This window comes from Gavia stellata, chromosome 1, assembly GCF_030936135.1.
Source record: "Gavia stellata isolate bGavSte3 chromosome 1, bGavSte3.hap2, whole genome shotgun sequence".
Classification (NCBI taxonomy): Eukaryota; Metazoa; Chordata; class Aves; order Gaviiformes; family Gaviidae; genus Gavia; species Gavia stellata.
In genome coordinates this window covers 73,750,761-73,777,197 of record NC_082594.1, presented here as the reverse complement: position 1 = coordinate 73,777,197, position 26,437 = coordinate 73,750,761, and the positions used below count along the sequence as shown (strand labels likewise).

Genomic DNA, 26,437 nt, shown 5'->3' with positions numbered 1-26,437 from the left:
CGGGGGAGAGACACACCGGCGGCGATATGCAAGGAGAGGTGGCGAGCCGGGGTCCAGCGCCGCCTCCCCCGCCGGGGAGCAGGGCGCTCGGCAGCCCTGCGCCGCGGGACCCCCGGCCCCCTCCCCTCGCGGCCGGGGGTGGCTGCCCCGCAGCGGCGGCTCCTGCCGGCGCCGCCCCGCCTCTTCCCCCCGCCCGCCAGCCCCGTCCCGCCCTCGCCGCGTCCTGCCGCGGCGGCGGGATCCTCTGGCGGCGGCTGCGGGAAGCGCGGCGGGACGGGGCGGAACGGGGCCAGGTTGCCCCCCGACCCGCCTCCAGCCAGAGTCAGAGCACTCAGTTACCCCTGTTCGGTGACCGTGTGCCGTTACCGGTGCTGTATGTGGTCATCAAGTCACCCAGCTCTCCCGGAAAACCCTCACAGTGTTAGACTGAATATTCCCCTCTTCCCTTGCAGTGTGACAGCAAGCCCCAAGGCTCGAGTGGAGCTTTATGGTTCGTTAATTATTGCCTCCTTCTCCTCAGGCTGCAAGGGAAAAAAAAAGGTGATATTTAAGATTTTCTTTCTGTTGTCCTCGGTGGGCTATGTGTTAATGCCAAAAGAATACTTTAGCACCACTCTGTTATACCTCATGCCTCGGTCACTTCTGCTTTTCCTCTTTTCTTCACACTCACATGCTTTTCTCGTACTTTTAAGCACACTCTCTGCCTTTGCTGAGCCTTTTCAAATTGTGTATTCAAGTAAGGATCATGATTATCCAGCACACGTTTTAACAAAAGAACGTTTTATCATACCCTGTAATGATAATAAAATGTTTATACTCTCTAGCACAATCAAATGGATCCCCATTTTAACTTACCTTTCACTGCATTTTCACAGAGGACTATCTTTTCAACCTGAGGATACCAAAGGCATACCTTTGTGGTATGGAGATGGAGTGCCTTACCTGCTAGAACTGGGTGCCCCCTTACTAGCACTGAATAGGTTCCTGAAATTGGGCACCTGAACTTTTCTGTGATTAAATGTTGAAGGAGAGACCTCACTGGTGGCTTTCCTGGCATCCCAGTGACTGAGGTTGCCACCTACACCACGAGCAGCACAAGAGGGAGCTGGGACTGCTCTGAGACAAACAGGTAAGGGGCTGAAACCTGTCTCCCACAGCTCCTGGAGTCCTCCAGCTGGAAGGTTATTAGAGATTTGTTAGAGGCTAGAGCCAGTTTATTCTGGCTGAAGGTCTCTGTTGCTTCTGCTGGAAGCGCTCTGTGTTGTACAGGTAATTAAATCTGCCTTGAGGTAGGAGGTTGAGCCTCAGAGGTCTGGACACTTTCTTTGTGCCCTCAGCTCTGTCCTTCAGCATGGGGCTTGCCGCTTTCCTTGGCCCACAGGCAGGATTGGAGAATCCGTCCTGACACTGCCATGCTGCAGCTCTTCAGCAGCTTTGCGTACACTTGCTTGCAGAAGCACGGGCATCGAGAACAGGCAAGCCTGGACCTCTGGGACCGGACGACCCCTGAGCAGTTGTTCTGAGGACATAAGTAACGCCACCCTGCAGCAACTGAAGAACTGAGCCCAGATCCACTGAGCCCAAGACTGCTGTGGGTGGGTGGTTTCAGCGTTTGTTATTATATATGTGACAAGTTATGCAATATTTTTTGTCCTATGAGCAGTACATCAATTTTTCCCACCTACAAATGCAACCTATCATTGTCGGTATGGTGCATTGCAATCTCTCGCTATTTCTCAAAAAGTCTCCAAATTCATCTCACTGAAATGAGTTGGTATCTTCAATCAACATTCTTAATTTCCTTTTCACTTTGTTTTTAGCCAGGGCCAATTTAAACAGCAACTTTTAAACCATGATGACTGTGAGAAGTGATAATTGCTTTTGAGGATGGCAATGAAAAGGCAAATAATGAAGTACAGAATAGGACACTTATACTTGAGTCTAAATTAGTGGTAATCCTAGGAAGATCCTTCAGAAGTCCTTCGGGCTTCATAAAATCTAACTTCCAGTCTTTCTGTCTTTCTCAAAATTGAACGAATGCCCATAACAAAATAGTGGAAGATGCAAAATTAGTAAGGTGAGGATGTCATCTGAGACTGTCACTATGCGATGGCCATATTTAAGTGTTTGTAGTGACATAGCAACATATAAAAAGCCAGAAAGAATTCAAGCAATTTGATCAAACACTCCTTTAGAATAATTTAGGTTCCTCTGAACATTTCAGTGTCAATTCCAATCTGAGGAGCAACAGTATTAGGGGAAATATATCCTTATTACAAAGAACATTATCTCCAGATTTAAAAAACAAATAGCTGTGCAAGTGCTACATTCATCTTGTCTGCATAAACTGAATAGCAAAGCAGTGTCATTCAGTTTTCTTGAAAGTTTAGTTTATAAATTCAGCAAGAATTTTTGAAAGACAAGATTATTTAATGAAATCATTTCTTTCTCAGTTTTGTACAGATACATTTAGTTATTCCACAGAGGGCATATTCCATTTAGAAAAAAGCAGAACACAATTTGAGATAACAGAAGAGGACTACAGTTTAGAAGATACATTGTTGCCTAAATTCATCCTTGGAGTAAGCTGGCACAGCTCAAATATCAGAAATAAAAACCTTTTCCATTGTATTTGACTGCTTTCATTCTTAATGGGCACAAGTGAGGAAATTTGGCAGTAGAACTGCACACACTTACTCTCCAGTGCTGAATTGTTGTAATTCACTTTTCAACTCTTTTTTTCATGAAAGCATACAGGAAAAACCCAATGACAAGCATTTCCTATTCATTACTCTCTTTGGCCGTGACTAAGCTGTGAAGTAGATGTGCCCTGCAAGGTCCCAGCTTACTCATATGGGGAACACAGCTCATCCCACTCCTGAAGGCCCAGGCTCCTTCCAGGGGAAACCAGAGGACGTTGATGCACATCCAGAAACCGCCCCAGCCTGGAGTAGGACAAGGCCAAGGTGTTTACTTTGAGCCAGGATCTGGGAAGTGCTCCCATCTCCCACAGTTCAGATGCCATCAGTGAGTAATGGTCTCCCACACAAACAGTTCCACTGACTGCAGAGAGATTTAAATTGTTAGGTGTTGCGTAGCGCGAGGCAGTGGCATTTGAGTATTCCAACCTTGAATCAATCAGCTTATTGAAGCATCTCCCAAACTACAGGACAACACCTACTGTTCAGGCAGGAGCACATGCTGGGATGTGGCTTCCTCTTCTTCTACCATTGCAGTTCTCAGCAAGGATTAGCAGTGCGTGGGATTCTGCGAGAAACATAAGATAGACGGTTTCTTCAGAAAACTTCAACCTGGTTTAGCAAATTCACGATAACAGAATGAGCTCTAATCATTATTTTCCGCCTTTACCTTCAAACATGGAAAGCAACAGTCAATATAACTGGAAGTGATTTATGTATAAAATGTCTGGTGCCATACGCCTTTGTCAAGTAACTATCAGGTCCTCTACACATCAGGTAAACTCCAATAAACTGTTTACCAAAGTAAAGCAAAGGGCCTGATTCTGTGACTGTGTGACTCCACTGTTTACAGCTAGTTCCATGTTCAGTGAAGACAAGGAGCTTCTCCATGTAAGTAAAATTGGTCAGATTTAGAGGTCCTGGTACCGAGTTCTGCAATGGAGACCAGAAAATGATGCTAAGCCATTCAGGGTAAAAGTCCGACTTGGGTGTAAGCAAATAAAACAAGCATGGAAAACCCTCCAGGGCAAACAGAATGGCTCTGGAAAAGATGCTGTAAGGATGGCTGAGTTTCTCATTCATGTAAGGAAAAGCCTCACACTGGAGGCTTTTTGTGGAAGTTTGAGGGAAGTGAAAAGCACCTTCTTGCGATTCTTCTCTTTCTTATTTTGGGATTCCTGTGTATTCAGACATCCTTTTACCATGCGTGGTGTCCTCTGGAGGTTTGCAGATTGCTCATAGTTTTCAGCAGTGTAGTAAATACAGCCTCCATATTGTCCCAGAAGCACTCTGGTGCCACTTTCTCAAGTACTCTGCAGCCTAAGGGTCTGACTAAGCATTCCTGCACTCCAGCCTTCTCCTGCAGAAGAACATGTGTTGAGTAGCTGTACGGGGTCAGGACAAAGGTCTGGATATCGCAGTATCCTTCCTCTGAAAGTGGCCAGAAGCATATGTTTGTTGGGATGAATAAGAGGAACAGAGCATGTATATATGATATTTCTTCCAAGTACTCCTCTAGCCTCTAGCAATCAGCATCTCAGGAACCTGATATAGTTTCTACCTATTTAGAGAATGGTGTAAAAGTCCCACGGTCCAGACTGAACTTGAACCGACAGAACCTGGCTTTGGTCAGTGACTGTCCCATTAGTTCCTGAATCTTTGGAACATTGCTTTTCAGTAACTGTTTTTATTTTAAAACCCTACAACTACCTAATCTTCCCATGGAAAAACCAAAACCAAAACCACCATCTTTTTCATGTAACTTGAATGTTTGATATCTGAGGGGAAGAAGTGTTACGTAATGTTTGTATTGACTAGAATCCAACTTTACAATTGCAAATATTATCATAAATAATAATGTGTGATAAAAAAGTTAGAGCCTGTGCCACCTGTAGGCTGCGAGAATGGTTGGGAAGACAATTGACCTTACAGGTACTGATTCATACCTGCCAAAACCACAGTAGCATGTGTACATACAGGATCAAAAAAAGGGCGAGTCATTACGTGGACTATCTCCTGATGCGTCGTCATCAGTCCACCCATCATCCTCAGACACCTGGTTGAGCCAGACTGGTGCATTATGCTGTGTCACTGATGTTGCAAGAGTTACATCTCATCTGTTATTCTGGTGAGACTAGAAATAGCAAGCTGTTGGTAAACTGATTCCTAGGAGGAAGCCTTGTCCAGATGTATTACCCAGCACACATCCACCTGCCATGAGTGTCAATGGCAGGCCCTATCAGCATCAACTACAGGAAGAGAACCAAGGACAGACACTCATCTGTAGTGCTGCAGGTGGTCTCCCTCAGTGATAAACAGTAAGACCCTACCATGCCGCTCGTTTCATGGTCACTTTGCCTTGCCACAGGAGGAATGTGCACTCATATCAAATGGTTAGAAGAAAAGTTCCCCAGGTGTGCACATCCCGACCAAGAGCAGTTGATATGTTTGCTAGTCCTGACAGCAGATTAGGCTCACCTCTCCTTGACTAGATATTCAGCCTCCAGGAGCCTGGCACTGCATTCATTGTACATTCATTGCCACATGAAGAGGCAGAAGAGGCTGCAGCTGAGGGTGTCTGTCTTGCATATGCAGAAAGATCTGCTCCCCTTTGCCAGTCGCCAGGTGTTTTTAGCTGTTTCGGAGGTGCTCAGTGAGTCAGTCACTGCGGACACCCAGTGCAATGTGTGTGCACTTCACTGCACTGTGTCCCTGTTGCACTTGGTGAGGAGATCTTGTTGGCTCCCACCTTTTTGTGGGAATAACCTGCATGCAAGAAAATAAATACCCATGAGGCTGTAGGAAGTTTTGCCTTCCAGTAGGCTCTGCACTTTTTCACCGGTTTTGATCCCCAAAGGGCTGGATTCATTGCATTCAGATACCATTATACCACTTTTAAAAACAACAAACTGACAAACAAGGAGGCGTGTGGCTGCTCAAAGCCACATGGGAAGCCTACATGAAAACAGAGATCCAAATCCTCACCTTGGCTCAGGATAGCACTGTAACTAACAGATGGGCATGCCCCTCCCTTGCTCCTCTTTACCAGCTTCCAGTCACCTGCTCAGTCCCGTGGCTTCTCCGTGGCCACCGAGAATTTACAAATTTCTAACTCTACAGCATGAAACAAAAAGCTGCAAAAAGGAATGGATGTGTGAGACTTTTTCTTGGCAATGTTTAGGAATGAAGGGGACGAAGATAAGATAAACAAGAAGCCCAGACAGCTCCCCAGTCCTGGACCAGACCCTCACCTCAAAGTGAAGCACAAAAATCTCCTTTCTGCCTTGAACAGAACATGGGGCTGATGTTCCACAGCAAAATAGCACCTTATCTTGAAACATCCCGATTGACTGTATTCAGTCAGTATGTACCTTTCTCGGCAACAGTGAGGATGCGTCATGCACACACATGTGATCGAGTGCGTGCGTGTGTGTTTTCCAATTAATTCTTCCAGCTCTTGTGGTGATTTTTTGGTCTCTCTAAAAGGATAACTAGTACAAGAATTACATTTTTGCAATCAAATGTTGAAGGCATTTTTTATTTAAACATTAAGATTAAATTACAAAAGCTTCTGGAACAAGGAAAGGATGCCAAGAGGAAAGAGCTGAAAATTCAGATTGCATTTTCTCATTCATTGTGAAAGCAAAACACATTGGCAACAGCAAGGAGTTTTATAGAAAAGTTTCAGATGGACAGTACAAAGACCTTTCTGTCAATATTGTCATTGAAACACCTTGCTGTCATGAAGCACATCTTTATTTCTGATCACACTTCTTAGTGTTGGCTGATTGGTTTTCACTGTGGGAAACAAGTAATAATTATTGCAGAATTACTGTATTTCTTTACTGTTAATATCTGCTAATATAACACAATCTTCTTCTTGGGAAAATGTCCAAACATCATTTACTTTACCCTAATAAAAATGTCTACTGCTGTTGTTAAAAGTTTTATTTGCACAAGTATGTTCCTAATCTATGTTAATATCATGCAATATATCTCTAATTTTTGGAATAAATACTGAGAATCATTTGAGAAAATTCCTTGGAATGCAAAATCTTAACAAACTTTATATTTTCTTTTAAGGGCAAGATTCCACCACCTTTGTTTACACAAGTAGCATCCCGCTCCCTATGTTATTTCACTGCAAGCTAGAAGCTCAAGCAGTGAAAATCAGCATAGCCCCATGAGGATTTACTGCATTGTATTAACTTCCAGTGAAAATTGGGCTGAGCAGTTTTGTCTGTGGAGTAATGCACTACCTATAACCAGTAAAGGTGCTCAAACATAGCCCTACAGTTAATAATTTGGCACATTTACAACTGGCGTTACTCAGTAACTTATCAGATGACAATAGTGGAGCTCTTCTGTAAAATATAGGTTAAGCCTACATTTGTATGACTGTACATCCGAAGTATAAAAACCACGATATGTAGTACACTTGAACAGTTAAAAAATATAACTTATTTTATCTGTAAACTATCAATGCAAGATACTCAGCAGCAAAGAAGCCATGTTCAATGTCTTCTGATCTTTTATAAAGATCTGTTGCTGCAAGTAATATAATCGTCTCTGAAACATCTGAGGTTACATGTAGAAACAATCAAGGCAATATTATTTGTACATATTATTAAACATGCAAAAAACTTCCTGAAGAATATTGCCCAAATGTAGAAAGTCATCTGGATCTCAAATTTTCCTTGGTAGCATCTGCTTTGTAAGTATGGCTCACATGTGGCTTTAGAGTCCTTCAGTTTATTTTGCAGAATTGGCACCTTTAATAACAGGCTCCCTATTCAAATATGTGGCCCAGTAAACTAAGTTAAAAGTTCCAAACAGCACTGGAAAAATTATCCGAGACATTTTGTCAATCTTACTGATGCTGTTGTAAGTCTTTTTGCTTTCAGCTGGCTTTTCTTCTGCAGACTTCACTGGAGCAGATGCAGTGTTTGAGATGACAGATGGGGCTGAGTCCTTTGGCATGTTTGGTGCGGGGGTCATCTTCCCAGTGCTGTAAGTATTAGTTGATTTATTTCCCAGTAATTCACGCTCTTTTTTCTGCAGGGTAAAGAACAAAACATTAGACCACAGGAACAGAAAGTGGAAACATGTTCTCGAGACATTAACCTAAAAATCTAAGTACTGTAATCAATCGTGCTAACAAATGCCTGTTGGCTATTCCGACTTTGACTCCCAAACAGCTGTTTCTGCTTTGATTTTATAGCACTTACTCAGGTTAAACTTTCCCTGATGCCAGAGAAAGCTAAGAGCAGCCGGCTGGACCCGATCCCACCTGGTGATGCATTAGCAGCTTCTTTTGTCAGGGCGATGCGGTCTTGCACCTGCAAGAGGTTGCTGTCCCATGGGCAGCTGCCAAGATACGATTCCTGGCTGCAGCAAGGAATGTGGTGAAGGGCTTGTTGCCCTTGCTAGCTTCCCCTCTTTGCATTGCTGTTTCAGGATGCCTGTGGGTACGAGCTCACTCTAGATCATTCCCTAAGAGTCAGTCTTATTCCAAAATTTTCATTTCAGCATGAAACTCAAAAGTTTGTGTTTTCACAGAACCACTCTTTTGTCTCTTTTTTTTAATGGGGATACTGTGGTGGGACCCTGACTCATGGAGCTCAGTGTGAGCTTTGTCATTTATTTGGGACAGCACATAGGGAGTGCTCTGCAGAAATATGTTTCATAGTATATGTCTGCGATTATCAGAAGTTTGGTCACTGAAATCCCATGCCATGTGTACTCAATGCCCTATATCCTTCTGAAAACAGTCCACTCCATACAGGTGGTGGAGACTGATAGTCTATCCCTGTGAAGAGAAGGCAGCATATTTCCCTGCCAATATTCCTCTATAGGAAGGTGAAAGTATGTCATGAGGTAATTAAATACCTTTTTCACAACGAAGCTGAAAATTGTCCATTCAGTTATTTGAACTATGCCGAGTACCTGCTTTTTATTCTAGGTATTTAAAAAATGTAAGGTAAGCACCTTGATTTTAGCAGCTTCCAGGGCTTTTTTGCCATCCCATGCCCAACTCCTCTTGGTGAAATAGTTGACTGTTGCAAATTCAATCAATGCAGAAAATACAAAGGCATAGCAGACAGCTATAAACCAGTCCATTGCCGTAGCATAGGCCACTTTTGGCAAAGAGTTACGGGCACTGATACTTAAGGTGGTCATGGTGAGGACTGTTGTTACTCCTGTAAAGGAGGAAGAAAAAAGAAGCAGAGATCAGTTTGGTAGCCCTTACAAGATCCCTAATGAGTTATAAGCAGGCCCCAATTCAGCACAATACCTAAAGCAGCCACATAAACTCAGTCAGTTTGCGTCTGAAAGAGTAAGATACTTCGCTCACCAAGAAAAAATACAAGCCTCTGCCTTCAGGTGTTTACTTCTGTGGTGTTCTGGTTATCTCTAGTTATAGTGTAACTAAATAAGTATTTTTAAGGGTAATGGAAACGCAGCTGTTACATAAACCAAAACCTTACTGGTATTTTATCCCTGTACACTGGTGCATGTCATGGATAGAGTGTCCCTCATTAAGTGTTACCTTATCAAATCAGGGAGCAACCTGTTTAGCAGTAGCTTGCATAATAAAGTGGGATTATGGATTTTATTTTGTCACATGGAGATTTTATGTATGAAATTGTTGGCTGTTACCGATTTCCTTGACTGTAGCTCCTCCTTTCCCATAGGCCAGTAAATGACAGAGGTGCCACTACTTTCATCTGTGGAAGGATGCCCCCAATAGGACAAAATTCAACTCTCATTTACAGCTTTGCAAGCCTAAAATGAGTACCACTGGTCAGCAAAGCAATGCTGGTACCTGTACTCTCCCCATACAGCTTTCTGATCAAAGCTGCCAACTGATTTCAGTAGGTTTGTACAGAAGAACTACTCTTTTAAGAACAGCTGAACGAAGTTTTACATAATAAACTGTTCCTGCTTCCCTCATTTTTCATCTAGTGGAAATTTGTGTTTCATCAACCTTCACTTAAGACTGTTTATTTTCAGCAATCTTCTAGTGATAAATCGAGTAATTTGAGACCCTGAAGGATTTTTCCATGACAACTTCTGTAGTAAACATATGTTTTCTAAATGCAAAATCATATTAATTTGTTTGATGGTAAAAGAGAAAATTGTTACTAATTAACCTCTACATGGTTTTCCCAGATAAACATCTTAAAAACACAGATAAAAATAAGTCTTGAAGTGAAATCTGTTTCAAATATTTAGACTAGAGTATACACTAAATATGATAATATGTATGGTTTTTTGTTCTAAACCATCCAGTGTTTTACCCAAGTGGGAAAAAAGCCCACAAATCACACCAATCTGATTCTTCTGTCTTCTGTCCTGAACCTCCATATAGTTGATTCTTGAGCAATTTCTGTCTTAACTTTACCAAAAAAGCCCAGACAGTGTTTTTAAATGGATTTTGAATTGAAACTGGAAGAGAACATGGGAATGTCTAGAACACCTCAAGCAGAAATAAGCATTAGTGCACTGTGATTTTGTTACAGCAAATCACTTCAAGCCAGACGGATCCTTCCTGAGTGCTGGGAGAAAGTGGGATACTTACCAAAGACAGTCCTAGCAGGGACAGATTCTCTGTTTAGCCAAAACGACACTTGTGATAAGATCACAGTCATAATGCAAGGAAGGTACGTCTGGATGACAAAATAACCAATTTTTCTTTTCAGATGAAAATGGGCTGTCATAATAGTATATTCACCTAGAAAGAGAAAAATGTGCATATGGGTAAAATAAGGGAGGCTTACTGATTTCAGGACTTAAGCAGGCCAGGTCGTGTCTCCCCCCCCCGGCCCCTGCCATTTGAAGATACCATTCAGTCATTCTTAATTGCATGAAAAATGCTTGGATTTCTGCGCTGTGGAAAACCAGGACTTGAGACAGAGTTGCTGCTAGATCCTGCTAGTCTTCACATTCAGTCCCCAAAAGCAGAAAAAGATGACTGACTGCTCCTACTGCACTGAAAAGCTGCGGTCCTTTTATGCACCTGGGACGTCTTGATGTTCACAGGCTTAAAAAATCCCAGTTGCTGGCACTGTCTGAGTCCTGCCTGTGTTTTACTCAGTCCTACAAACTGTCTTATCAGAGTAATGATTAAGGCCACCTACTCTTAGAAACCTGATTTAGCAGTAGGACTTAACCTCATTAGGGCAACTGTTACTGCCAAGACATCAGTTTTCAAGAATGAGAATGGATCCAGACACTCCTTCTGCACCTCACTTTAGGGACTGCCAGCCCCAGTGTTAGTGCTGCAAAACCTGCAGCTTTGCACATGGGTCCTGGGAGGTCTTGTTGATCTGAGTACCCAAACCCATCAGATTGCTCCTCCAGAAAAAAAAAAATCCCCCCTAGTGCATGCAGTTTCCTAGAATTTGCTACACCTTAGCCCTTGGAAAGATAATCTGTTTCTGGACAGACATTGTGCCATGTCTTGTTCCCTTCTGCAATGAATATTGTACTGCCTGCATGGAGAATTCACTGAAAGCTGCCACAGCAGTGCTAAATTCATTGTCTTTTTTATATGCCAAATTCACAGCATTGCCTTAATCTGGCTTTTGTCAGGTCCGCTGAATTTCAATAAAAGCCTAAAAAATGCACTCCAAAATCGACAGACCAGCTGTCGCCTTTCCTAATGTTTCAGAAAAAAATCAAAACTTAACTGGTTCTTTCAGACTATTCCTGTAAAACCATATAGTTGTTACTGAAGGCTATTCATTGATGGTAACTGCTCCCCAAAGCCAAAATCTTGCTAGCTAAAAACAGGCTACTATTTGCCTAGGGAAAATAAGAGTAAAAACAAAATGTAAGATTAACAACCAACCAACCCCTTCAAGCCCTAACGGATCTCCACTCACATTGATATCAAATTAATTTAAAAACATGCATCCTTCAGCTGGGTACTGATGAGTCAGAGTAATGACTGTTTTGAAATATATACTGTCCTCCAAGAAGAAAACAAATATAGCTATAATATCTGTTGCAAGACCTGACTGTTAGTCTCTACAGACCTGCCACAAAAGGAAAATATATAACAGACTGATTCTGCCTTGAGTGAATACCCTGAGTTGAGCTGCAGCCAGCATTGCTAAGCAGTTAGATTTGGCAGATTATTTCTAAGTGACAATATGGCTAATTAGCAGAGAACAGGTCTACAGTGAAAGGGCTTTTGCAGGTATAGCTGCACTGATATGTTATGCTAGAGGAGCTCTGTTATTCTGGATGAAGTTTACACATCTTGTTCGTGCTGAGGATTTTAGATAGAAAGACTGGAATACCACAGAAATACCTTACCTGACAGCCTGCCTCAATCTTTATGACTTTCTTCTGGAGTCTGGTTTTCTGATGAAACGGATCCCTGAAGAGGGATGTGGAGATGGATAGGGAATGCCGTGAAACTGGGGAGAAAATCCCTGTGAAGCAACATCTAATTCCCTTCCATTTAGTGTAATTTTGAACCAGGGATGCTGAACATGCTGTGGTCTCAGGAGGAACCCCACTTGTTCTTTATTCAGGAGCATTCAGTTTGTGGATTATCCATAAAATATGCCAGGAGCAGCAGGGTCTATGTTCCTGTAATCTGTTTCTGAGTTGCTGCTGCACTGGGGTGTGTTTGAGTCACAGTTTCCCTGCTCACTAAGGAGTGATGGTGTGCATTATTGCTTTTGACAGTATGCTTTCAGAGACGGAATTAAAAAAATCTAAATAGCTTCAGCAGAGCAACTTTTTTTTCCTTTTGTAAATGCAGAAAATGAATACCTACATTATGACGGCCCTCCACAGCTGATTTTTACCTTATCATTTTCTTTAACCTATCAAAGCTCTTGTCTCCACTGAAATAATATCATCTTGATTTTGTACTTGCTCCTCTTCCAACCGATATCTTGTCCAATTGCCCATGCTGTCCCTTTCAAAAATGCCTACACTAGGAATGCTTCCTCTAGCAGACTTAGGGCTTAAGAAAACCCCACAGCTTGGTTTTTAATGCCCTGGGACTGCTGCTTAAAGTAAAGCTAAAAGCTGCCTGAGTTGGCCTTTTGTTTATATAGAACAAAATCCCGGCTCTGCTGGAGCGGCAAAGCTCCCTTTTACTTCTGTAAGGCCACTGTTTGTCCTTAGGCCATAAGCTTTCTTGAGGAAGAGCTAATTTGTGTTACAGGTTTATGTAGCACTCAAAAGAGAATCCTGTTCCTGATGGGGTCCACTCATCACTGCACAAAACAATTTTAATAACAAAATTAGCACTAGTGAAAAGCCCTAGAGGGGGAATGGCTGCATTTCTTCACTGTGCTGCTGCTGGTCTTAAGGGGTTTCTATGCTTTAAAAGCTGCTACAGTATTTTTCTGGTATCTAGATGACAGAGTTCTGGAGATCATGTTTACAAGTTTTCCAGGATCTTACATGCATTCTTCCATCATCATTATGCTGGGATTCAATAGAGTATTTTAATAAGGATGGACCAGCTCCCAGGCTTGTTTGTTTACTGGATATACCTGGACTCAGGTGTATCAACAACTGCTCTGGCAAGATCCTGATGTTAGGTCTGTGACACCACAGTGCCTGACCATGCTGACACCCAGAATATTTTGGCTCCCAAGAAATGCCTGTGCTCTTTTTACAGGGGTGCATGGGAAAGATTAATCTCAAGGAAAAATCAGAATTATTTGGTGCAAAATGAAGGGCTGAATGCTTCTTTTATTATTTAGGCTTTGGATATTTCAGAGCTCAGGCTCCAGCTGGCAGAAGATAAAAGAGTGGGTTTTTGTTTTGTTATGTGGCACTGCAGATCCTAAGTTGGCGATGAGAGATTCTGGGTATGGGGAACAGAACTGGGCAACCATTTGCAGAAAGCAGCAAGATCCACTTGGACCCAAATCCTGTATCTGATTGTTTTCAGCACTTGCACCACCAGGACATAACAGATGTTGGGCCTGTTGGAAGCAGTGTGAGTAGTCAAATACCTTCTCTTTTGGGGGAATGACATTTGGGGATGTTAGCACAAAAAAAACCCCAAACAGGTGGCACATGTCAGAGCTTTTTTCTGTGGCATGGCTAAAACGTTCCCAATTTCAAGAGTGGTTGGTGAATTGGGAGTGCCAGGATATCTTTTCTGAGAGGACAGCTAAACTTAGTGGCTTGCCTACAAAATCAGCAGAATCCCAAGGGATTGGTGCAGGTCCAGAATTTCCATTTAAAAAAACCAAACTGTTAGAAAGGAGAGTATAAATGTCCTATGATACACACAAACATTTTGCCTATGCAGCTGCAAGGGCTGTGTAGTTTGACTTGTGTGTCAAAAAAACCACAAAAGATCCAAGCACTTTGATTTGTGCAATAGCTATTTGGTTTTTCTTTTTCACATTCAACAATTCAATAGAAGGAAGAAATGCCTTAGACAGTCGTTCATAAGTAACCCTGATTACTCGCCTCCTCCTACAAGCTTGATGAAGTCCAGAAAATCCATCGCTGACTGATGCTTTCCCTGTGCAAAATCGGATTTTTGTATTTTGCTAATCCCTGGTTACAATCTGTGTCCTGCTCTTTGTGATCCACCCTGCAATCAGAATCCAGCCAGCCCAGATGTAACCCAGGACATTAATATAAAATCTTGACGTTGGAAAACAGCATTTATTAGCCTAAATCTTAGGATACAGGAGGGAGGTCGCTACTGGGCAGAAACTTTGGGATTTGTCTGAAGAGTCCCCTGTTTCCTCAGGCTGAGGAGTACAAGGAGCTTTTACAGTCAAAGCTGCAAACTGGAAGTGGCCCGGAGCTGACACACTGGAGCACTCACTGCCTGGGCTGGATGGTTTTCTTGCTCTGAGGAGCAGGACGAGCTTGTAGGAGATGTCCCAGTACATCCTCGGGATCTTTTTCCTGGCAACTATGAAGGCGAGAGGGGAGCTGCCGTTCATTGCGGAAAACAACGCGGCTATGATGGTAAACTGGTAAGGAAAAAAGTGTCTTTGCTCTTTAGTGGGAGATAGCATACTCATCCTTTTTCTGCAGTGGTGGCTTCTCTGACTATGTCTATACATTTATTTTGACTTTAGATATCTTTGCTTTAGCAGCAGCTTTGTGTCCTGGAATGGGCAAAGGGAAGGGGTGAAGCTCCATAGGATGGAGATGGTAGTTGTGTTTTGTGGCTCCCCTGTGCTGCCCAAGGCAAGCTTTCCCTCATTTTGTGTCCCGTTTGGAGAGTAAGTGGCAAGTTCAGCTGCCCCCTCTTTATTTGCCATGTCTGGACGGTTTGAGCAGAAAACTTTACATGCCTTCATGTTTCGGTCCAACTAACTTTGTGTGTGAGTGTACGTGTACCTGTTTTCACATCTCCTAAACTTCCTGTGGATAGTAACAGCTTCCTAACTCGATCTATACCTTGTCCTCTACAATTCTGCCTTCAGCTCAGAGCCTGTCATTTCGCACCAGGGACGCAGTGCATCACCAGAAGACTCTGTTGTGCTTTGCCAGTAGGAATTGCTCCCGGCAGCATTGCCTTTCCCCACCCCAAGCCCTGCGCAACCAGCGGGGGTGGAAATCTCCCTTCCCTTCCCAGCAGGCTATTTTGTTTTCCCCCACGCTGGATGCCACTAATGCTCTCCAGACAAGTGCATTGTGTAACCTGGTTAAGCCCCTGTCCTGCCGAGCCCATGTGACTCCTGCCCCGGCCTCAATACCCCCGGGAGTCCCCCCGCCAATGCGCACCCAGGGCTGCCCTTGCGTGGGAGCCTTAAGAAGCAGGGAGGCATGGCTCACGTGGGTGCCCGGCCTAGGATTAAAGCTTCTTTGCCTCCCTAATGCTGCCACATCTGGCGCCTCCGCTTGCAGCCTGGGAGGAAATGGGAATCCTCAGGGTTTGCACCTCCTCTCCGGCCACGTGGTCCCCCGGACACGCTGCAGAGCCATGCCACAGCCCCCAGCTGCCCTCTGCTCCCTCCCCTCCATGTGGTTTCATCAAGCAAACCATTTTAAAGTGATGATTGAAACGGATCGAACGCGTGGGTGGTGTTTGCTTCCTGGGGTGGTTGCTCCCACAGGGAAATCAGCCAGCAATATTGCTGGCAGGCTCAGCAAAGGCGGTCGCAGAGAGGCTGCGTGCAGCTTCCCCAGCGCTCCCGTTAAATAGCAGGGGCTTGGATGCATCTTCAGCAACAGCCTTGCGAGGTACCGAAGAGCCACCACATAACCCTCTCAGTGTTTCAGTGCCTCTGCTAAGTAGCCAGGAACCTGCACAGGGTCTAGCCGACACTCCACATCCCACAGATGCTTCCCTAGCCTCCTTGCAAAACAACCAGAGCCACTGGATCTCCCCTCCTGCTCCTGCTGTGAGCAACCATAGGGTGGAAATATTCTCCCTACCGGTACTGGTACTGATGTTTTCAGTTCCTACAGTTTGTCCCATCAGGTGGTACTGGTTAAGCCGTGAACCGTCTTCAGCCACCACCACAGACGTTGTGGTGCTATTAGTCCACACATAGATCACTTCAGAATTGGGGTAAGCATCTGTCGACAAGGGGGGAAAAAAAGACAGTGATTAGTAAAAAACACTGTGTAATATTTTAGTGGATCCTTAAATTATAAACGGTGGGGGGAGTGAAAAACAAAGGAGTGAGAGTGAATGGAGAAAAACAAACAAAGATGATATAATCATGTTCCCATATGCCCAGCTCAAAAAAAATACTAGGTTGAAACCTTCTAATATAACAGATGTGTGGGATGGTTTGTCAAAAGCTGGAACAGTGGAGATGATATAAATATAATCCATCACAACCACTTGATTTGGGAAAAAGCAGCTCAGACCCATACTCACCTAGCTGGCAGCCTCTAAACCCCAGCAAGCTGCAAAAGGCATTTTGCTGAAATACCCCCTCAAAAGGACTTGGGCACCTTAAGTGCCTGGACAACAGGGACCCTCTGTGTCTCGTCCCGTCTCCAGGATAAAATACTAAGTGACACCATGTGTAAGTGTGTGGTCTGGTGTGTGTACGCTGACTTCGGGATATGTACGCGTGGATGAGGGGGTAGGTCTTGTGTGCCAATGCCAGCTGATAAAGGAAGCTGGGATGTGTCTGCCTGTGCCTGTGATGCTGAGGAGCAGAAGGTTCAGGGGTAAGACTGCAAGAAGAGCAGGAGTGTGGAGGGGTTGTGCGTACCAGAGCGAATGGGTGGTGGTGTGGAAACACCTGCACACCCAGAGATGTGAATGTGATAAGATTTCTCTCACATTCATTTGGAAGTCCTAGGAAATAAAGGTGGTGGCAGTACTGCCAACTCATTTCTTTCTCTATAACATTGCTGTCATTTTTAATGGCCTAACACCTGGAGTAATTATGCTATTATGAGGGAATCTCAGTTTTCTTTTAGAAGCACAGTCAATGCTGGTTTGTTTTTTAAGCTTTCTCTGCAGACAATCTCAGAAAATCCAGGAGCCAACTATATATTTAAATATGTTTTATTGAATTTAAGTAGCTCTCACACTTTTTAGAACACCTCTATCATTGAAGGCTGTCAGGTAGCATTACTGGAGGCATGTTACAGTAGGCTGGAGTCCATTGTGCCAAAATCTCTGGAAAGCAGCCAAGGCTTACTCTCCAAATAGGAGGTGAAAAGCAGGTAGAATTGGAAGCAGTCTGAAGTCAAATACTAATATCTCACCTTCTGCACTCTGTAACTTGTAAGTTGGGGGTGCAAAAGGTTTCCTTCTGGAAAAACTCACATCCTAGTTCAATGCAATCTGTGCAGGAGGCAACACACAGTGGCTTTCCAGACAAGGACTTGAGAGTCAAGGGCAAGAGGTTAGCTTGAAGGATCGTGTGTACTGGCTCCATCAGACTGTGAGTTTTGTTTGCTAGAGCTAGTAAGCTGTCTTGGAAAGCTGCAGCTCCATGGAAGACTTAAAAAAATTCACAGACAGCAGGTCAATGTGAACTTCTGAGGCACTGCAGTGGCAAGAAATATACTAAGGCGGTCCCTGGATCCATACAGCCAGGAAAGCCAAGCAGAAAATGGGAAGTGATTGCGGTTCAGGTTAAGAGCATTTGTGCATAGTACAATGAGCTGCAGACCACTTGGATGCTGGAGCAGGTAGAAAGGAAGAAAGCAGCACCTTGTTTTCACTGTTGTTAATCTTTCCATGGCATCTGTGGGAAGTGCTGCCAGAGGCAGGACACTAGGCTAGATAGTCCTTTGCTCTGACTGTTTATGGCTACTCGTACATTGTTGTCCACACCTCATAAAAGATAGGAAATAATGAGGACAGAGAGGGGGGAGAGTTGAAAAGAGGGTCACAAGTGTCTTCAAGGACTGGAAAACAAGTCATGATTTGAAGCTTAAGGAGCTCAACTTATTTAGCTCACTGACAAAAAGCTGAGACATGACTCAAGCGCTGAGTATAGATACTTGCATACAGAAATGTAAAACCAGTGTGAATTTCTTGTGTTGCTGACAAAAGGAAAAGAAAAAAATCAGTGCCTGAAAGATGGCTTCAGGCAGATTCAGATGAAGAACAGGACACAATTTCCTAACTGGGGAGGGGGACTAATTAAACTTCTGAGAAAAAAATTATGGACTACTGTCACTACAAAGATAAGGAAGGGATGCGATCTTTTTTGTCACATATCTGACAGTTGTTGCTGCTGTATTCAGGGCTGGAGCTGATCCAGGGTTTGGAAGCTGAGGATCTACGAATCCTCCATTCCTTGTTAGCCACGCAGGACTGCCCACATGCCTTCCATGTGCTTGTATTTGTAGCTGTGCAGCAAAATTACTGTAATTACATCTCATGATCCGCTTTGAAAGGCTAAGAAGGAATGTCTTCCCTATTTTAAAATATTTGCATCACAAAAAGTGATGGAATTTCACCTTCCCCTTAGACAATAACTCAGCCTGAGTAGATGCTTCCCAGTGAGAACACTGTAACCAAATTCCACTGAAATTGCGACCACATGGGTACATAGGCCTGCAAGGTTTAACAAGTATTCAGATGTTTTAGTTCTCTGATCTGTCTAGCCTTGGGGGTCCTAAAATAAATCAGTGCCTCTGCTTTGAATTGCAGCCTTTACTAGGTACTTAAACACAGCGTTGGAGGCTCCTACTCTGGAGAAGCCCAGCACATCCTCCTATAAAAAAATATCTGTAACTCAGACAGAGGCCAGAAGGTGCCAAAACTCCACCCAGATCTCGCAAGTATGCCCAAGCAATACTTTGTGAGGCCGCTTTTTTTTTGAAACCATGGCAGGGAAGGGAGGCTGCATGTCCCATGCCAGCTGGTGAGAAGAGAGAGCACTCAAGCAGGCAAGAGCAGAGCTTGAGGCCAGTCCCTGCCTGGGAGGAGGACTCCAGCCTGCAGGTCCTCTCTCACGGGAAAATATCTGTTGCGAGGTTATAAGACAGAGAGCTGTGCCACTACTTGGCCAGGACTAGAATATCTATGGGAGAAGGGAGAATAGCCCAGCTAGAAGAGGTTCTTGTGCAGGAGCAGGATGGTTATAGCCAGGGCTTTAAGACACAGTAGGGTGACAGATGTGTCCCTGCAGAGCCCACCCCAAATTGATGCAGCCTGCAGTGATTTTTCCCCCTCCAAAGAAGTCTGTCACATTAAGAATAATATGAATTTACCCCAGTCTAGAGATAATCTATTGTGTAGGATCACATGTATGATATGATTCTCATCTATCTTCCATGCATATAGAACAGCATGGTCTGTATTTTAAAAAACTGTCATATAAGATTTTTGGCTTAGTGCCTCCTATCCTCACTATGGGCCAGGGTCTGAGTGTCTAAGCCTCCTTGGGAGAAAGAGAATTGAGAAAATGTCAAAACATGAATGTGAATGTAAGCAGATACAGCCACCCCCTCAGTCCATACACACCCTTGAGAGAAACTTATAGCTCTGACAGGAAAAGGCCACCCCATGCACCTTGGTGTTGCAGCTGAACCACTTACCATCTCTTTTCTGCTCATCTAAATAAACCTCCAGGCAGATAAACCTGTGTACTTGTAGCAGCTAGTTGTCCTCCTACCTCAAACCTTCTGCCATGTCTTTCCAGAAACGTCAAATTCCAATTATCCCAAACTGGACTACCAAAAGCTCCAGCTCCAGCTCTGCAGTATAATTAGGCACAGTCATATTGAAAGCTGAAAATGTGGAAGTAGTCTAGAATAATGTTATTTTGCTATTGGGATAGAGCAGGTGCTAATGGTATCATTCACTGTCATACCAAACTGTGTAAAAGCCTTCCTCCACTTAAGCAAAGCTTCCAGTAGGTTGCCTACCAGCCATGCTTGCTGAAGGACTGAAGAACTTCAGCTCATGCTGTCTAGAGTTATAAGAAAGGTTTACTGCTGATAAGGGAATAAGGCTCTCACCTCCTTTACCTGGTACACACAGAAGGGACAAGAAGTCTCCCAAAGGGTGATAGAAAAATGTAGTAGAGGCTGTGGGTTAGCCAGCTGGGAGAGTGCTGCTGGTGTGGCTGTAAAAGCAACTCATATTCAAAGCCACTGAAAATCCAAGTGAGACTGCTTGGTGTTTATTCTACTTTAAGCAAGTGGGCTTCTTCTGTTTTTATGAATCCAAATAATTCATTTGGCATTCTTTACAATCATTGTGCTGGCTTGCCAAAGAAAGGAGGAAGCCTCATTAAATTATTCTTTCTCTTCTAAGCTCACTCTTTCAAAAAGAAAAAAATAAGAAAAGAAAAAAGGTAGCAGTTGAGATAGACAGCTAAAATTACAGAGAGGTATAATGTTATTAAAAGTGAGAAAATGACAACAGACATTTATTTCTAGTGGACTTTTGATAAATGGCTGCAGGCTTATCACCTACCAGGATGATGAAGTAGGTAATTTCTTCTCATATCTGTTTATTGATGAGCAGATCCATTTTTCTACATTTTAACATCCAACACACACCACACAATATAAAAACGGTAAAGATCTCCCTTGCTCTTCTCCCACCCTCTTCCTGCTCTTGTATGTCTGGCAAGGAAAGCATGACATGGTCTTTCTTACACCAGTGAAGAGGGCAGGAGAGTGACCACAGCCAAAGGAAGGAAATACACGAAGACAGAGTCTGACAAAGCAGAGCAGCCAATTGGTGAGACCTGGAGGATCCCTGCCATTCACCTTGGCATTGAGGGGTGCCCTGTTTTCCCTGTTTTCATTTGTGAATGAAACAGTATGAGCAGTGAAGCATCCTCCTGTGCGTTCCCCAAGCAGCCCACAAGCAGGGAGCCTTCTCTTGCCGCTACCCCCACCACAGGGCACCTGTGGCTACTCACAGACACTCTCACTTCTCACCTTTCTTTCTCCTCTGCATTGGAATAATCTCGGGGAGGAGGGGGAAGTGGAAAAAAAAAGGTGTTTCTTGGCTCCTTAAATCAAATAAACCCAAATGTGGATGGCTGAGTCCAAACTTCAAGTCCATGCAACCCAGATGTATTTCTAGGACTGATTTTTTGAAGCAATAACCCATGACAAAAAATCAACACTGATGTCTGTCAGTAAATTTTCATATCTGCAAGACAGGGCATAAAATAATTTAGGAAAAGAAGAATCTTTCTCCAAAACACCCCCCAAACCCTTTGACAGACCTCACAGGAAGTCATAAAAGCATTTCCTGCATAATTAAGCAAAGGCAACCTGTGAAATTTGGAATCTGTGTGCATGCTTGAGTTGCATTCCACAATTAAATAAACTGTTTATCCATAAACCATGGCTGGAACTTTTCTTTCAGAATTACACTAGTTGGAGGCTGAATTAACTTAAAGAGGTACTGTAGAAAGATGATTTTTGGCTTGTTTTCTATTTTGTCTATCATTACAATTGTGCAGTTGCAGTCTTAGTCTTTATCATCATGATATTTAGTACATGCCACAGGATCACCAGACTTCCTAATCTTGGGAGTATTGCTAATCCCCATCAAAGCCTGTTGATTGTGAAAGATGTGCATAAATTGTCAGCTTTTTTAGAAGCTCTACTTACAATCTGAATATGCATACAAATATATATCTATCTATCTTATCTATCCATTAATGTATTTGACTCAGGCTGTTAGACAACTCAGTAGAGATCCAGATTCACAGCCTCTCAAAGACTTCTGCAGGCAGTAAACCAGTGCTGCTACTAAGCCATCATGTACCACCTTGAGTTCTAAGAGTCAGGATGGGTTTCTTCTGGTTTGTGCACAAATACTTTTTAACCCTTTACAAAGCATCTGTCAACAGTTGCACCTATGCAACTGAGGCTAGATTTGAGCTCTGTAATTGGAATTTCCCATTAAATTGCGTTGATAAGAATGCATCGATGTACAGATAAAAGCAGTCTATAGGAAGAACTAGTGGAAAAGAGCTCTAGTAAAAATGTAATTTTAAATACAAAAATAACAAGACATGGTACTAAATATGCATGGACTGGGTTTTAGGGGAAATAGCTTTTTATAACAGTAAAATACCAATTTAAATACTAAGAGAAATGTATTCACGTATTCAATGATTAAGAGCCTAAAATGAACACTTTGCTATAGTGTGATGAATTCTGCTGTTCTTGGGAGAATTTGAGGGTCATGGAAATTACACTAGGGACCTGAAATAATCAGAATTAAGACTGATCATTTAAACTGGCATGAGCTTACAGCACATGGATAAACAGCATGTACAATTTTAAATATGTGCCACGGACAAGAAGTGTAATGTGTACAAATATATGGGGTTACAAATTTGCATCACACAGAATCACAGAATTGTTAGGGCTGGAAGGCATCTCTGGAGATCATCCAGTCCCACCCCCTGCTCAAGCAGGGACACCAAAAGCAGTTTTTCCAGGACCATGTCCAGTCAGGTTTTGAATATGTCCATGGATGGAGACTTCACAATCTCCCACACAACCTGTTCCAGTGCTTGGTCTCCTTCACAATAAAAACATTTTTTCTCATGTTCAGATGGAATTTAATGTTGTTTAATGTGTGCTCATTGCCTCTTGTCCTGTCACTGGCCACCACTGAGCGGAGCCTGGCTCCCTCTTCTTCTTTCCCTCCATACAGAGAGATTAGGTCCCCCTGAGCCTTCTTTTCTCCAGGCTGAATAGTCCCAGCTCTCTCAGCCTCTTCTCATATGAAAGATGCTCCAGTCTTTAAATGATTTTTGTGGCCCTGTGCTGGACTCGCTACACATAGTCCATATTTTTCTTGTACTGGGGAACTCAGAGTGGGACACAGTGCAAGTAGAAATGAAATGTTCAGAATGAAATGTTTTTGAAATGCACAGTATCATCTAGATGGGACAACAGACAACATCCAAGGAAGAAATTATTCACGGACTTGAAACAATTCTTGCATGAAAACTGATGACAAAAGACAATAGGACACCCTTGATGTGAAATGGGCAGTAGGAAGTCTAGCCTTACTAAAATGATCGTTTCTGTCCTTCCTGAAGTTACAATAAAAATATAATTTGATAACATACGCAGTATTTTATATGCTTTCCCAATACAGAGTTTTATTTGATCTTGTTGTCACATCTTGCAGGCAATAGAATAGGATGTTCTGAAAAATGTGCCAGACAGGTCTCAAGAGACTTCATTACTAGGCAACTCTAATATACTACACTGATCATCACAAAAAAAAAAAAAAAAAAAGCCCTAAGTTAGGTCAAAATGACTCTGTTTCAGAATGTAATTTATAAGTCACCTGAGGAAAAGGTGGGAATAGGAGTGTGATAGAAGTGTCTATGGTTTGGAAATGAAACGGAAGTACAGACTGTCCCCACGAGGCGGTGAGACATACAGCACTGAAGATGCCTGGGAAATTAATTTTGAGACACATAGTTTTGTAAAAGCCATTTCAAAACAAGTGACAGGTGGAAGGTCCTGCTTAATTTTAGATTTCCCCTGCTTTATGGGGGAAAACTCTAAATGTGACCTGACTTAGAGCTCAAAAATATAAAGCAAAGGGAAAAAAAAAAAAACCCACCTTATGATTTTGCCTGAAAGAAACTTTGTGATTTTGGATGTGTGATTCATGATTGGTATAGGCAAGGCTGCTGACTGCTTTAATACAATAAATTGACTATTTGCAAGGTGGTACACTAAATCACAGTCATGCCAATGATGAATGTAACACACATACTAATGAACAGTTGTCCTGATAATTCACTCAGACACAGTACCTTCAAAGGATGCTATTACACCATTTAAGAAGAGCTAGGAGCTGTGCAGAGTAATACAGAATGTCTCTCAAGGATGATTGTGGAGACAGCATGGCACTTTGAGCAATGCCCCTTAAAGAGGTGTGCATATTTGCCACCACGCAGGCAGTATCACTGATGACAGCATCAGCTCTTCCTTGCCCCATCCTGCTCACCCAAGCAGCCACGGGGGAGCAATCAGAGTGGCGCATCTATTCCCCAGGCACCAGGACTGCCATGACTAGGACTGACTCCTTGCTGTGAAATCTGACAATAAAGGCACCTGGATTAAAAACCAGGCACTGCACACCAAATTGAGCTGTGTGTTCTGGGATAGCAGGTCCTCAGGCTCCACTCAGAAAAAGAGAAAAAAAATGGCAAAGAAGATTTTCCCATTGGGCAGCCTGGAGCACCTCAAACGGCAACAGACATGCAGGTTTAGACAACTAAACCATGCCACCCGTTGTTGTGGGATGCCTGCCACGAGCTGACAGAAAGGGATGACTAAACAGGGTCTGCTGTGGGGATGCTACACATCCAGGTGCTCCGAGGCACCAGGCAGCACCAGGTCATCTTCCCACAGTCCCTGCTCTCATCTGAAAGCTGACGTTACGGAGTAGGTGATGCCTTCCTTTTTTCATCTCTTCCCATTTCTTCCTCTCATTGCAGTCAGTATTTATAAATAGCTTCTTGCTTTATTTTCAGATTTAGTGGCAGCTGTCTCGATATAGAACTAATCTGAGAATTGATTTTACACCACATGTAATGGTGGCTACACAATTGCTTTTCCTATGAAACCAGTCAAAATCTGGTATTCCAGCCTTTGCTGCTTTATTCTTTTTCTGTTACGGCCAGTATAAATATCCGTTGCAAGAGGACTAGAGCAACAGAGCAGTAGGATGTGCTGGGATGACATTTAAAAATTTTAAATATCCTGAGACCTTCCTGACCTTATGTAGGTCTTTGTAGTCCAGGCATATGGTAATTCCAAAGCAGTCGGCCAGTTTGAGTGCCGTACTAACATTTAATGAACTTTGAATTTGCCATCACAATATTAAGCAACTATATTAACTGCTTCATCAGAAAAAACAGCATGGTCATGAGGAAGATGTTAGAGATTTAATTTACTTTTTGCAAGGCAAACAAAAGTATCCTCCAAAGCGTGACCTACACCATTACTCACTTTGCATAGTACCTTACTCTCTAAGCAATCTTGATTGCAGTGATCCACTCATTTTGCAAGCTGCCTCTTAATATCAGCAAAGCTAAGGCAATCAGCTCTCCAGGAGTATCACTGGAGTTTCTTTTGAGAAATGTGGAGTGAATTTTAGAAAATACTCCATTTGATCTTGTTGTGGAGTGCCCCTTCACAAACATGGTATTTTTGGCCACATCTAACATCACGGAATGAAACTGTGACCTCATTGTAATCAACAGATGTTCTTCCCACCCACCTGAGTGGCACCAGGAACTCACCCATCATAGTTAGCCTGTCTGCTGAGCTTACCATTCAAAGCATCCTAACCTATAAATCAGTATGACCTGAAACCAGCAAGAGTTATTGGGACTACTTGCAGAAATAAATATATACCTTTGTTTCTGAAACCAGTCCGTTGTTAATGCAGACATTTACAAATCTCAGAAGTACTGCTACATTCATAACACTGTGCGAATGCGTAACCAATAGGTATGTAAAGTTAGCAGGCTCAAATATTATTATTCAAACACTTCAATACTGCTCTGAGATTGCAATCACTAGCACTTATTCCTTACCCCAGAGATGCAGTCATCTAAAACTCAGAAGCCAGATTATAGACTCCTGCAATGGGATGCAGTTCAGCCCCGTATTTAAGAGAAGGGGACAAAACCTCGGGAGGCTGTCGGTTCAAACTGCCCAACCTCGGTGATGGATACAAGGAGCCTCTCTGAGGTGAGCCGTTGCTTACCAGCGGCACTGCCATTTCACCCGCTGCCCGCTGCCTGCCACAGCACTCAGGCAGGTGCATGTCCCCCCTTTGGGAACCAGCCCCTTCCAGTCACGGAGACCCAGGCCCAAAGGTGCGCACGGTCTCATCTTCCCTGAGCACAAGTAAAACATCTCCTTATCTACAGCCATCAGCTGACCTATTTTAGTCATCTGCTTTAGAAGGAGATTAACCTGAGCCTAAAAATATCTACTTCTCTCCCCTGACTATAAAAGGGTGAGAGTGATCAGCTCAGCAGTATATATTTACTCTGCAGAAATATAAATTTAGGAGGGAGGAATCCCAGCTTTGCTGACAGATTTACCGCTGGGATGCTTTCAGCGAAACGGCTAGCTGCTAGCACAGGCTGGCCGTGAGGAGACTTTCAGTGGATATGATGTGGGAACGGGGGAAAAACAGAAGGCTCTTCAGGCTTTCCTTCTTCCCACTCCTCCTTCCCTCATGTTTCTTCATGGAAGACAACATGAAACAATTGTTTCCTTTGAAGGAGATTGCTGAGCTGGGACTGCAGCAGTGCTAGATCACAGCCTGGGCTAACTTG

At 43.3% G+C, this 26,437-nt stretch overlaps 2 protein-coding genes across 2 annotated transcripts in view; one reads left to right on the top strand and one right to left on the bottom strand.

Annotated features, from left to right (window-relative positions):
* Positions 1-7,451: 7,451 nt before the first annotated feature.
* Positions 7,452-26,437, bottom strand: part of GABRA5 (gamma-aminobutyric acid type A receptor subunit alpha5) — a 56,512-nt gene continuing 37,526 nt past the window's right edge. The window contains exons 6-9 of the mRNA XM_059820976.1: positions 16,089-16,232; positions 10,282-10,434; positions 8,688-8,899; positions 7,452-7,754 (exon numbers count right to left, since the gene is read on the bottom strand). Of these exons, the coding sequence (XP_059676959.1) occupies positions 7,452-7,754; positions 8,688-8,899; positions 10,282-10,434; positions 16,089-16,232 (812 nt within the window). The remainder of the gene's footprint in view (positions 7,755-8,687; positions 8,900-10,281; positions 10,435-16,088; positions 16,233-26,437) is intronic.
* GABRB3 (gamma-aminobutyric acid type A receptor subunit beta3) overlaps positions 14,577-26,437 on the top strand; it is a 202,031-nt gene continuing 190,170 nt past the window's right edge. Inside the window, exon 1 of the mRNA XM_059820938.1 lies at positions 14,577-14,677. Coding sequence (XP_059676921.1) covers positions 14,577-14,677 — 101 coding nt within the window. The remainder of the gene's footprint in view (positions 14,678-26,437) is intronic.